Here is a 14,521-nt window from a genome sequence, read left to right on the forward strand (position 1 = left end):
TTATTTTATACAACTGCTTTTTAAATAAGTTGAGAAAAGAACTTGGCATTCCCATTATATACTGTACTACAGGCCCAATGCAGGAAATTTGTGCAAGGGGCTCTGCCCGCCCTCGAGCCACAGTGGCTTGCCTCGCCCTTGCAGCCTCAGCTTCCCCCGTAAGGACGTCTGGAGGGTCGTTCGGCTGTCTGGTCTAATTAGCATATTACGCTTTTATTATTATAGACTAGAGGCCCGATGCACCAAATTTGTACAGGAGTAAAGCCTTTCTTCCCCTGGCTACCAGCACCGGATTCCCTCTGGTACCCGGGACTCAGGCTTCCCTCCAGTCGTGGCTTCGTCCGGAAGGATGTCCGGAATCACATCTAGAATGATGTCCAGTCTAATCAGCATATTACACTTTTATTATTATAGATATGTTGGTGTGCTTAAAAATGTCCCACATTTCTCTGAGGCACTGTTCATTTTTCTTCATTCTATTTTCTCTCTGTTCTTTGGATTATACAATCTCTATCAATCTATCTTCACATTCATTCATCCTTTCTTCTGTCAAGTCAAAAATACTGTTGAGCCCCTTTAATTAATTTTTTATCTTAATTACTGAACTTCTCAACTCCAAATTTTCCATTTGGTTCTTCTTTATAATTTCCATTTCTATTAATATTCTCTATTTGATGAGACACTGTCTTTATACCTTCCTTTACTTCTTTAAGCATGGTTTCCTTTAGTTCCTTGAACATGATACCTTGATTTTTGTTAAATCTGACAAAGCTCACTCTCACAGAACACAGAAACTTTCTGTTGCCTGTGTCTTTTTCCATTTCTTTGCATACTTCATAATTTTTTGTGGCAACTCTGGATACTGCTTTCTTTCTCTCTCTCCATAGTATTTTTGTTGTTGTTTATCTATTTTGTGACTTGTCTAGGCTACTTTAGTGAAGTCTATTTCCCCTCTGGTACGATGTCCTTGGTGTCACCCTTTGGGTGGCAGAGCCTGGGATGTCAATGGTTTTAGCAGAGCTCTCTCTCTCTTTCTCTGATCACTCAGTTAAGTTGTCTGCCTCATTTGGTACTACCCTTACTCTTGAGACTCCACTATATGCTGACTGGTTTCTCTATTGTTTTCAACAACGCCTTGAGGCATAAATTGCTCGGCATCTGATCCAAGGAAATTTGGGCAGGGGTGGTCTTTGAGGCAAGTCTATGAAATTTGCTTGATCCCAGAGAGGCTCCTCTTTGCCATCTCTTCCTATTTTTTTTAAATTTTTTATCGTGAACTAGTTGGCCTACAGTTTAGCTTGCTGCTCTTAATTAAGAGGAGTTATTGTTTTCTAAAGGACCTTAGCCCTGAACTTTCCCCCACACACTGTTTCAAATTGAAGTCAGTTCCTTTGGGGAACACTTTGGAGCTTGCTTTCTTATAAACTGCCTCTTCCCCTGGGACGTGTAAGCCACTATTTTGGATGCCAGATGGGATAGCAGTATCTGGTTTTCTTTGCTTAATTCTCGTAGTGTTAAACCTCTGCCCTGCAAGTGAGCCAGGGTGAGGGTGACTGGGCCCAGAAGTCTCACATATTGTGATTAGGGTAGAACATCTGACTCATGGGTAAAGCTGTATGAAGGAAGGAAGCCCCCAATCTCTCAGCTGTGCTTACCCAAATTTTAGCCTCTTTAACCTGGAGTTAGAGGGCATGAGAAATGCAGTAGTCTGCTCCACCCAGTAAAAACCCTTGATTGGGAGCTGAGGGGAGAGGAAGCCCTGTCTTCTTGAGCACACCCATCCTGAATGAAGCTTTTGTTAAGTGCTGAGCTGGGGGTGGGGGGAAAGGAAGAAGGAAATGGGTTGTGACTCAAATGACATAGATTCTTGCTGTTCTGAGTTTTAGTAGATTTTCTTCAATAAATATTTCTTAATTGACGTATGCCTGTAGAAAAGTTTCCAGAGACTTTAAATGGTTGGGTATTTTTTAAATAGTTTTTGCCAGCTATGCTTATTTTGCTGGGGAGTGGGTCCAAGTAGCTGCTCATGCTACCATCCTGATAGCAGAACTCCAACTAGTCTCTTGCACTAAAGCTAAATGTCTAGACTGGAAATTTCTTCCGGTGAGATACTAAAAGACTTAAACAAACTTTATACAGATATGCCAGATCTGAATACACTTGATTTTGAGCTTCCCAATCCAACTCAACTTAGTTCCTTAAAAGTCTGTCATGATTAATTATCCTTGGATCCCTTGACCAGGTCAGTTCATACTAATAGTTACTATCCTTTTCTTGCTCAAGTCCCTTTGCTTTACTCATTTAATATTTCGTCTTTCTCTCATTGCCAACAAGATATCTTAGCCTCCGAGTAAGATTTCTGGTGATTACATATGAAATTCTTACAAAACTGACTCATGTGCTTTCTAAGAAGGGAAGATCTTTACCATCCTTCTTGATTTAAAAATCATTTGATCTCCATCTCTATCTCATAGGGCTTATCTGAAGATAAGCAGACAAGGAAACCAACAGATATAGGTTCCAGCTGGTACAAGAAAGAGGTGTCTTCCCTCCCCACTCCCTCCCTCCCTCCCTCCCTCCGGAAAGAAGTTGCCAGGTCATTGCAAAACTGTACACGTATATTTCCTAAAGACTGCCTCAGAAAGTCTCAGTTAGAAACTCAGACTAGTACTTTATAGTTAATTCCAAAAAGTTTTTCTTGGTTTCTGTATTCAAGTAATCAGAAGCCACAGGTCAGAAGAAAGGAAGAGCCACTAAGGTAGGATAATCATTGATGAGAAAAACAAGAAGAAGTTTTAACAAAAGATAAAACAATTCAAACTGCTCATTGGTGTGGGGAAATAGCCTGAGAAACCTCAGCAGTCTCTGAGGGCATCACTGTATTCAGCATAATACAGTAACCGAGGTTCAGAAAAATGATGACTCTGGGTCAATAATGGGAAATAAATTTTCTTCAGTTACCTCTGTTTAAAGGAAGAAGATAATTTTAGAAAAATGTCCATCTAAAATTATGCTCAGAAGTATTATCCTCAGCTAAATGGAAAACTCCACTATAAAGAATGACATTTGAGTGGTCCAAATGGCTAACACTTTAGTGTATTAGAATTTTAGTTAAGATACTCCTATTATATGAAAATGCTTTTAAACATTGAACCCTGGATTAGTAAAAGTATATCTGGAGTTTGCTCTCCCCCTCTCCCCCATAGAATAGTATCTTAATACAAGTGATCTGAGTTAGCAGTAAAATACCCAAATCAGAAAGATAAATCACTTGGGCAAATGTGAATTTTCTTAACTATATTTTGAGGAGGAAAGGATATGTGCTCATATAAATTTGATCCTAATATTTAGAAAAACCTCTGATATTATAACTAGGATTTAAAATGATTTTGCTTAAGTAGTCATTGCTGCCAAACATTTACACTCATCTGTCTACTAGTTACCTGAGGAACCACAAGACAGAGGCTTGCCACACACTTTTCCACATGTAGGGACAGGATCCATGCACGTTTTCCGACCACTACTTCCAAGTTCTAGCAATTGGCTGAGAGGAGTTTGCCCACAAGGGCAATAGCGTACCAGATGGGGGAGCCGTGGGCATGGCTGGCAGGGCTGAGGGTGGCACACCTGAGAACACATGTGGTTCCCACATTTCAAATCCCTGTTAAAAAACAACAACAGACTTTTACACAATTGTTGCATAAAATACAGCTTTATTCTAACTGAGAAAAACATAAAAACCTTACTTGCCACATATCTTTAAACAGCCAAAATCCCCAAATCCATCGGACTTTCCTATGTCCGTTCCACATAACACATCTCGCGAGGTGTTGCCACAGTAGCATACTTTAGGACACAATTTCAAAAACATGAGATTAGTTACCTGTATGGGTTCTTAAAATATTCCAAATAATCTATAGGAAAACACAAAATACTATTCATTAGTGTTGATCAGACCTGATGCAGAAATGCATGTGGCTTACACAGCAGCTCTAAGTCCCACCTAAGAGCTTCATTATAGAAGGAAATAAAAAATTATGTGACACTCTTGTGCCTCTGCAGCATATCCTGAAAACAGTATTAAAGTGAAGCAAGTCTCTAAATTAAGCAACTAATATCTAGTCCATAAGGCCATAATTGAAAACCAAGAATTGTGAGCTGAGTTTGAAGTAATCATGTTCAAGTATTCACACTAAACCAAAATTTTCAATAATTTGAGACTCTTATTTGTTAGATAGGGAAACTAGTCTAACATCTATAGATTTTTCTGTAGGAAAGAAACAATGGATTCCTTTATTTCATGGGGTCAGTAATGAATGCGTTATGTTTAAGAGTTATGTTTCTGATGTATTAATAAGTAACAAAGTCTGATAAGAATTTTCATCAACTTACATAATTTTTCTAAGTGTCACTTTACATTTTCAATTTATAATGAAAGTTTATCTCATTAAAATCAGTCTATGCAAGTCCTAGCTGGTTTTGCTCAGTGGATAGAGCATTGGCCTGCGGACTGAAGGGTCCCAGGTTCGATATTGGTCAAGGGCACATGCCTGGGTTGCAGGCTTGATCCCCAGTAGGGGATGTGCAGGAGGCAGCCGATGAATGATTCTCTCTCATCATTGATGTTTCTATCTCTCTCCCTCTCCCTTCTTCTCTAAAATCAATAAAAATATATTTTTAAAATCAGTCTATGCAAATATACCAAACCCTATATAACAAATGCAGTCCAGAAGAGAAGAAAATAAATAGAAATTATGCAGATCTAATGACGCTTTCCTTCTTTCTCAGTATAGATATCTACTTACACAGAAAACCAACATCAGAATAAATATAACATTATAAAATCATAGCAAATCTTAAATGCATACATTTAGAGTGGGGGAAAAAAGAATGCTTCTAACAAAACATCAGAAATAATACTCATAAAAACTGTATTAAAAAAATGTATCTTTGTTCAGCCAGAGTGGCTCAATGGTTGAATGTCCACCTACAAACCAGGAGGTCACGATTGGATTCCTGATTAGGACACATGTCTGGGTTGCAGGCTCAATCCCCAGTGGGGGATCCACAGGAGGCAGCCGATCAATGATTCTCTCTCATCATTGATAAACTCACTCACTCTCTCTCTCTCTCTCTCCCTTCCTCTCTGAAATCAACAAAAATATATAAATAAAATAAAATCTACTGTCCAGCCCTGGCCAACTAGCTCAGTTGGTTAGAGCATTGTTTGGATATGCCAAGGTTCAGGTTCAATCCCCAGTCAAGGTGCATACAAGCATCAACCAATGAATGCACAAATAAGTGGAACAACAAATCGATGTTTCTCTCTCTCCCTAAAAAAATAAAATAAACTTCATTGTCCAAATTCGATAAGACAATGACCTATACTGGTTTTATGAAACGAAAATAATGAAAACGATCTAAGCATTAATATATATCTCTAGTTCTCTCTGTCCAAAGCGCAAAGCTAACAGTCTTTGTGACTACAGGTTTGAGACGAATCCATGTCATCAAGAAAACCATAAATAAGGCTCCAGAAAAGTACACACGTATTGCTGGATGGTGTGTTCACCACTTACCTTGGTTCAGTATGATGCGACAAGGCTGGCACTGACCCCCATGGCACAGCTCAGCACAGCGGTGCTGACCACAATTCAAAACATTCTCACATGGGTTAGAACAGTGGACTGAGACAGCCTGACCACAGCGAACTGTGTGCCTGTAAAGACAGTAGATGTAAAGACAGCATTGGTCTAATGTTGGACATTAAGTTCCTGTTCGATAGCTAAACTAGTACAAGCCCTCTCCCAAAAGCTACTAAACCTTTCTCTTGGCCCCGTTTCCCCCACTTTTTCTTTGTTTCCCTCCTCCAATCCTTATTTCCTTAATTACTCTGCCCTTCTCCACTTGCTTCTTTTTCCTCCTTTGCTTTCCTTATTTCCCATTCTGCCTCTCTGTCCCCTATTTTCTGACCATTGAGGAACTGAAAGCTACTCCTAAGTTTTTGTTATATGCGATTTCTTCTGAGTTCCCATGAAGCAGCATGCAGGAGGGGAAAGGGCCTGGAGCTCTCACAGTAACTATAGATGGCAGCAGGAAATTTGGAGAGGTGTTGTTAAATATACATTCTCAGAATGAGAATGGCATCTCTTGGGACGTGGCACTTTGGCATTTTATGTAGCTATAAAATTTAAGAACACACTATATGTGACTTTGATTCAGGATGGGGAAATCATTCTGGCTTTGTTCTAATAAACATCCTGAGTTATCAGCTGGTGAAGGACTTGAAGCCAGGGCTTTCAGACAATTGTCTTCAGGTCTCTTTCCAGTTTAATGACTTAGAACTTGGAGTCTATTCTCCTACATGAAAAATTTTATTCTATCCCCTACTCCTATTTCAAGTACATATTTTGTTTTAAAAAGTCACTGTTATAGCCCTAACCCGGTTTGGCTCAGTGGAGAGAGCGTCAGCCTGCTGACTGAAGGGTCCCAGGTTTGATTCTGGTCAAGGGCATGTACCTTAGCTGCAGGCACATTCCCAGTACGGGGTGTGCAGGAGGCAGCTGATCGATGTTTCTCTCTCATCGATGTTTCTAACGCTCTATCCCTCTCCCTTCCTCTCTGTAAAAAAATCAATAAAAATATATTTTTAAAAAAGTCACTGTTATGGATTTAAGACGATCAGTTGCCAGTGCTCAGCATCATGGCTAACATCAACCCCTTGAGGAAAACACTATCATCTCTACTTTATGGTAAGAGAACGAGGCTCAATGAGACGAAACAACTTGCCCAGGTCAACTAGTTAGTGGCAGAGCCCAGATATGACCTAGTCTTTCTGACCCAGACCCCTTGTATGTGACTCTCAGGCAACACTGTTACCCTCCTAAGTTTAGTAAACATTAAACAAATGCATATTATTAAAAATATGCCTGATCCCATTTCGTCGAATGGTTCAAAAATGATTTTATGGTCTTCCTGGGCCTCAGAGACATTCCACAGTTATCTGTGATCCTTGCACTGATGATGCAGGAGAAATTATATTGTAATGAAAAAAGGAGAGGCTCTGGGGTCACTTATTATTTCATTCAACACTATTCACTGAAAACCTCCTAGATGACAGATACTATGCTAGCCACAGGTAAATGGTTCCTGCCTTCTAGACCTAAAAAGGCCTGGGTTCAATTCTGGTTCTTTCACCCAGTAGAGAAGAAAAAGAAGTCCCTGTCACATTGGCCTTTCTTACCAAAACAAAGTATTTTTATTGATTTCAAAGGGGAATAGAGAGGGAGAGATAGAAACATCAATGATGAAAGAGAATCACTAATCAGCCACTTCCTGCACACCCCCTACTAGGGATCGAGCCGGAAACCTGGGCATGTGTCCTGACCAGGAATTGAACCATGACCTCCCAGTTCATAGGGCAATGCTCAATCACTGAGCTGGGCTGTCACTAGGCTTTTCAATAAGTAATCTCACTGTGCATAGAACTTCATAATCATTTATAAGATTGTAGAACAGGATCGAAGCAGCAAAAAAAGCTACTATTTAGAGAAAAGTACTATTTATGCCTACATTTATTTATTAATGGTAGTAAATAAGTACTATTTACACCTACCCACTAATTTTTTATTTTAGAGATTCACACTGAAATGATCAATGAGGAAAAATAAGTCTTCTTTAGAGTACAATTCTAACTTTACCTGGTTCGTCCACATTCACATGTTTTAGTCGTAAAGGCGGGACAGGGTGGGCAAGGTCCAGGATGGCAGAGACTAAAAAAGAAAAACCTGGATGAATCAATCATACATATAAACCAAATCTGAACAAAGCTGCCCCAGCTGGCTCCCATTGTAATATGGCAACAAATGCATCTACTAAGAAATGTTTTAGTATTTGTCTAAAGTTGATTAAATTTAAACAAAGACAACAACGTTTTTATATAAAAAGAATTAATAGCATTATCATCTTTAGGATATTTGGCCAGAAAAGTAAAACCCAAGTCAAAATACTTGTTTTATTTGGGTCTGATAGTCAGAGATGACATTTCCAAATATGGTCTTGGTCCACTTAGTGCAGTGTGCAGGGATAAAAATTGCTTGCCATTCATTTGAATGGCACGATGGCCAATGGAGTCTTTTAGAACCTGAGCAACATAATAGAGCTCAATTTATTAAGTCCATGAGAAGTACAGACATTTTTCATCAGCTAGTGAAATAATAACCAGACAGTGGGCTAATGATAGAAACAGTTGACATGAGGGGAAGAAGCCAAAGAAAAAAAATGAGCCAAAGAAAAAAAATTACAGAATGGAATTATATATTCAAATAAATACTGCCATCTTCAAAGCAGATAATCTGTGGATGTGCCCGCAACCAAGGTACATGCCCTTGACCGGAATCAAGCCTGGGACCTTTCAGTCCACAGGCTGATGCTCTATCCACTGAGCCAAATCGGTTAGGGCAGCCACCACACATCTTGATTGTAAGACCTCAGGTTCAACATTTACTCCCACTCCATGCAGAAGTACCAAGATAACATTCTGATGTCTGTTTCACTCTTAGATTTCGGTAATATAAGCAAGAATTACCATTTTCTGACCACTTATCCCATGCCAGGCTCTGTACCAAGTCTCCTACGTGCATCAATTCATTTAATAATCATAACTCTACAAGTTCATATCATTATTATAGTACAGGCTCAGAGAAATTAAGTAACTTGTCTAACATCACATAACTGTTAAGTGACTTAAACCCAGGAACTAAGCCTTGGTCTGAGGTCAAAACTTATAGAAAATGCATTGTAACTGATTAACTGTTTATTATTGCACATTTATCTTACTATTTAGACTGAATATGTTATAAAGCTCTCTACTTATTGTAGGGAAGAGATTCACATCCTAAACATACTGCCAACAGGACCCTTCACAATTACCTTTCCCCAAACAGAACCCTGTCCTATATACTCTTTTTGACCTGGATATCAGTGGGAGATGTTTCGTCTTGGAAGCCAGCAGAGTAATATAGTGAGAGGAGCACTGGCTTTGGAAATACCAGCTCCATCATGTCCTAGCACAGTGACCTTGGGCAAGGCATTTGGCCTTTCTGAACCTCATCGGTAAAACGGAGATGACAAATATCTATATACATCACTGGATTGTTTGAAGGATTCAGTGACTTAACTTTTACAGGATAAGTGCTCAGTAAATGATACTATATTGCCCTTTTACCCCATCATGTTACATGCTAACCAGATATGTACACTCAAAGCCATGAGCAAAATGTGTCCATCAAGAATCCCGAGGGAGCCCTAACCAGTTTGGCTCAGCGGATAGAGCATCGGCCTGCGGACTGAAGGGTCCCAGGTTCGATTCCAGTCAAGGGCATGTACCTTGGTTGCGGGCATATATAAAAGAATCCCCAGGGGTTTAGTATTCCAACTTACAGATTACAGGAATGTGGGCAGTCCTGTCCTGGCTGTTTCTTTCTACAAACTTCACCACAACTATGTGGGATTTCATTTCTGCTCCATTCAGGATTCTTTACCTTGCCTAAAACATATGAGATCGAACAGTCAAATGGTACAAACTTCAAACGCATCCTAGACTTTAATGAAATAATACAACATAGCTAGACAGCATGGAACATCAATGTGGTTTTCATTACTTCAATAAACATACTATCCCAAATCCTAAAATAACATGTTGAATATAATGCTATTAATCAAAAGCTTCACCGAGTATGAGAAGTCTTAAATGGTGGATTACCTGGAAAAGATAAATACAAGGTTATTTTCACTTATAAAAATGCCCCTTTGACTAATGGACACATTTAATTCAAGAAAAACACCTATAAAATAAGCCTTCTATAAATGGGCCCTTGAATGAAAATGGGAATATCTCTATAAGGGCCAAAAAAAAAAAAAGGGAATAAGGGAAGAGAGCAAAGGGGGGGTAGGGGGGTAGAGAGAAGCAGTAAGAGATGGAAAGAACAGAAGTACCCTATTCTAAAGTAGGCATGAGGGGGCTATATTTGTATAATTAATGTCACTCCACAAATGTTTAGTAAGCACCTTCCGTCAACTGAGCAGAGGCAAGAAGAGTAAAACTGAGGCACAGGACTCCTCCTTGCCCTAGAGCAGGGGTGGGGAATGTCTGGCCCACGGGCCACATAAGACCCACGAAATCATTTGGTCTGGCCCAGCCAAGGCATTACGGGTGAGTTAATAAAATGTTTGACCAAATATAGCAGGCTACTTTTTAAGCTGATAATTTTGTATGGCCCACGAATGGTATTATAAATATCCAAATGGACCTTGGCAGAAAAAAGGTTTCCCACCCCTACCCTAGAGAAATTCTCTTGGACAATTTACACCCTAAATCAGTGGTCACCAAACTTTCAGACCTCACAGGTTGGCGACCACTGCCCTAAATGATAGTCTGTCCCCAGTCCTTGGGCTCTGCATTTCTCTCTAGTCTCTTTCAAAACTCTTATTCATGCTGTGAGGTTTAATATACCTAAAGGCCAATGATCTCCAAATCTACATTTTCTGCATTGCCCTGAAGTCTCAAGTTTCAGTCCTACTTGTACAACCATCTACTGAACATCCACATTTGGGGTTTCAAGTCATCTCAAACTGCCTACATCTGCAGCCAAAGTTAGCATCTTATCTTCCCCCTTACACCTCTCATTCCTTTTTTAAAACATCTCATTCTTCAGTGTCCCCTTTTCTGTCAGCAACAGCATCACTGTGAGAGTCACACACTGATTTTTAGAGAAAGAGGGAGGGAGGGAGACACATCGACTGGTTGCTTCCCTCATGTGCCCCATCTGAGTGACTGGGCCAGGACTGAACCTGCAATCCAGGTACGTGAACTAGAACCTCAGACTCTTGGGTGTGTGGGCCGATACTCTAACTACTGAGCAACACTGGCCAGGGCGAACTGAGCTATTTAAAAACAGGAAGAGTATTCCGTAAAGAGGGAGGGCACAAGGATAGTTAATAATGCTGGTCTATAGAAAAATCTCTCTACTATAAACATTAATGACAGATTCATTGGGTTAAAATAAAGTATACTTCAATACTGCATTTCTTATGCTGCTCAAATCTGGACTATCAAAGTTATTATAGCTAGAAGTGAGAAGAAGCCCATGTCTATACCTGCCTTTGCCATTTGATCAGCTCTAGTCTAAAGTGAAGACCAGGGAGAACTGCACCACAGCTTGGAAATAGCATGAGCCTGGAGGACAGGATGTAAAGACCCTTCTCCAGAATACTCTACCACAGTCATAAAGGTCTGTGAGTCTATCTGTTTGATGGACAACATGCATATGTCTAGTAGACCCCTGTAGCTTTGAAGTCTTATTAGTAACTTCTAAAACATGCCTAACAGACCACCTCTCCTGGGCTGGGAACTGAAGTACAATGCATGAAGTGGATGCATTGTATGCAAAAAAACTTACCACAGAAACAAGTGTAGGTATTAGGAACATGTGCAGAAACATTCTGACAGGCAGGGCACCGCCAACCACTCTGGCCATCTGCCAAAAAAAGGGGGTAGAAAACAAAAATAATTTCCTTTAAAAAGCACACATAATTTTAAAAAATTTAAACCTATAAGAAGCTATAACATTGAAGCAGTGGTGGTAATTTCCATGTTAAGGATTTAGACATTAAAGAAACAAAATCACAATTCTGAATGCTTTGCTTAAATAGTGTATTTAGGCTTATATTTATATATAAGGACTTTAGATACAATGAATCAAGTGGGTATCCATTTTGTTCTTTTTTTTTTTTTTAAATATATTTTATTGATTTTTTACAGAGAGGAAGGGAGAGAGATAGAGAGTTAGAAACATCAATGAGAGAGAAACATTGATCAGCTGCCTCCTGCACACCTCCCACTGGGGATGTGCCCGCAACCCAGGTACATGCCCTTGACCGGAATCGAACTTGGGACCTATCAGTCCGCAAGCCGACGCTCTATCCACTGAGCCAAACCGGTTTCGGCCCATTTTGTTCTTTATTTAACTGAGATATAAATAACATATAACATTATGTGAGTTTAAGGTGTACAACATGTTGCTTTGATATGTTTACATACTGCAATATGATTACCACAATACAATCAGTGTTAGCAAATACCTCCATCTCATCACATAATTTTCCTTTCTTTTTGTAGTGATAATGTTCTATTTCTCATTTTGTTACAATTTATTTGAGAGAGAGAGAGAAGGGGGAGAAGGAAGAGAAAGAGAGAGAGAGGGTGAGAGAGACATAGATTTGTTGTTCCACTTATTCATGCACTCACTGGTTGCTTCTAATATGTGCCCTGACTGGAGTTTGAACCCACAACCTTGACATATTGGGATGAAGGTACAACTAACTGAGTAACATGGGCAGGGCCTATTACAGTATTTCTAATGTCAAGGTAATCATTATCTGAATGTTGGCTTGAAAAAAAAGAAAAGGATAAAATATTTAAGTACATGCATGAAAGCCCAGATATCTTAAATTGGAAGAAGAGCCACTGTTCAGAAAGCATGTTATTAACATTTGCATTACCCATAAGTACTAGTATCCTTTGAGAAAAGCCCACAAAATACTATGGAGAAGATTTCTTAAAGGCAAAACAACTTTCAAGTATGAATTAAACAGAGGCTTTCTATAAATATTCTAAAGCAAACTATACAAGAAATATTTTCTATAGTTGCTACCTGGATAAAAACCACCATTTTCAGAAGACGTGACTGATTTTATTTTACCTTAAATATATATTAACATTGTTTTGTTTAGCTGGTTTGAGATCTACAGCTTAATACTGGCCATCTGAAATATATGATTGAGATAACATATTCTCCCTGCAGATAAAATATTCAAGAAGAATTAAATAGCGTTTTATAAAGTGAATATATCAAATGGGTGAGAATAACTACTCAGAAGAGAGAAATGACTGACCTGCTTGAGATGCTGGAGACCTTGCCCATTTTTTAATGCAGTTCAAATGAAACACGTGGTAACAGCTCTGACAACTCCAGACTGGGGCCGTGACGCGAACCAATTCACAGCACACCATGCACTCATATTTTTCTGTAGTTAGCTGTTCAACTAGAGAACCTGTTTAAAAAACAAAACATTTGTGATAATTCATTATGAAACAACTAGCAGCCCAGTGCATGAAATTCGTGCATGGGTAGTGTCCCTGAGAGTGACCCCCAAGCAATAGCCAGCAAGAAAATGGGGAGCTCAGTCCTACACACATAAGGAACTAAATCTTACCAACAACCAGTGAGCATGAATGAGGACCCTACACCTCAGATGAGATTGCATCCCTGGCCAAGTTTCAGTCCTGTGAGACTGAGTGAAGAACTCAGCTAACCTGGACCCAGACTCCTGATCCACAGGAACTGTGACATAATAAATTTGTGATATCTTAAGCCACTACATTTGTGATAATTCATTATGAAACAACTAGCGGCCCAGTGCATGAAATTCGTGCATGGGTAGTGTCCCTAGGTCTGGCCGCAGATCGGGGCCTTCCAGCTGCCGGCCAGGGCCTTCCTTCGTTACGCGCTGTCCCCTGGTGGTCAGCGCACGTCATAGCGAGCAATCGAACTCCCACCAGGACACTTTGCATATTAGTCTTTTATATATATAGATACGAGACCATTAACCAGCCTTACAAATTCAGAAACAACTCTGGTATAACAATGCCTGGCTTCACAAACAAGTCAAGGTACCAAGAATGACTGCCTGGTGAAGCAAATTAGAACTAGAAGAACTATAGGCCAATGTGAAAACAGACTCAGGAAGGTGGTGGCTTCACATGTTAGGCTGTATGTCACATTAAACTGGAGGGAGACGAAAACTGTGAAGGTCCATGAAGCTATTTGGTCTAGGTCAATGTTCGGCAAACCGCGGCTTGCGAGTCACATGTGGCTCTTTGGCCCCTTGATTGTGGCTCTTCCACAAAATACCGACTTCTGCACATGGGCCACGAAGTTTCAATTGCACTGTACATGCGTGACCACACATGGTATTTTGTGGAAGAGCCACACTCAAGGGGCCAAAGAGCCGCATGTGGCTCACGAGCCGTGGTTTGCCAATGGGTCTAGGTGAAATATATCCTCAGGGCAAAATGAGAAGTGTCTTCAAATATTATGAGAAGCAGATTTGTAATGAGGGGGAGGGGAACTCTAAGGAGACTAGTTGCTGTGTAGCTCCAGAGGCCAGAACTTGAACCAGAGGATAGAAAGTATTTATAGTAAGGAAGTTTTCAGTTCAATGTAAGGAAGGACTTTCTAACAGTCAAGAAAGATACAGTCTCACCAGGCCAGAGTGTCAGTGGTTGAGCGTTGACCTATGAACCAGGAGGTGATGGATTTGATTCCCAGTCAGGGCACATGTCCGGGTTGTAGGCTCGATCCCCAATAGGGGCGTGCAGGAGGCAGCCAATCAATGATTCTCTTTCATCATTGATGTTTCTATCTCTCTCCCCCTCTCCCTTCCTCTCTGAAATCAATTA

The 14,521-nt window shown here is 40.0% G+C and overlaps 1 protein-coding gene across 3 annotated transcripts in view; it reads right to left on the reverse strand.

Moving 5' to 3' along the window:
* Positions 1–14,521, reverse strand: part of NFX1 (nuclear transcription factor, X-box binding 1) — a 58,551-nt gene that overhangs the window by 37,047 nt on the left and 6,983 nt on the right. For all 3 annotated transcript variants that reach the window (XM_006758586.2, XM_015560577.1, XM_015560576.1), the window contains exons 3-9: positions 12,955–13,113; positions 11,460–11,537; positions 9,442–9,547; positions 7,701–7,772; positions 5,580–5,719; positions 3,747–3,846; positions 3,444–3,661 (exon numbers count right to left, since the gene is read on the reverse strand). In XM_006758586.2, the coding sequence (XP_006758649.1) occupies positions 3,444–3,661; positions 3,747–3,846; positions 5,580–5,719; positions 7,701–7,772; positions 9,442–9,547; positions 11,460–11,537; positions 12,955–13,113 (873 nt within the window). The remainder of the gene's footprint in view (positions 1–3,443; positions 3,662–3,746; positions 3,847–5,579; positions 5,720–7,700; positions 7,773–9,441; positions 9,548–11,459; positions 11,538–12,954; positions 13,114–14,521) is intronic.

Source organism: Myotis davidii, unplaced genomic scaffold (genome assembly GCF_000327345.1).
Source record: "Myotis davidii unplaced genomic scaffold, ASM32734v1 scaffold534, whole genome shotgun sequence".
Classification (NCBI taxonomy): domain Eukaryota; kingdom Metazoa; phylum Chordata; class Mammalia; order Chiroptera; family Vespertilionidae; genus Myotis; species Myotis davidii.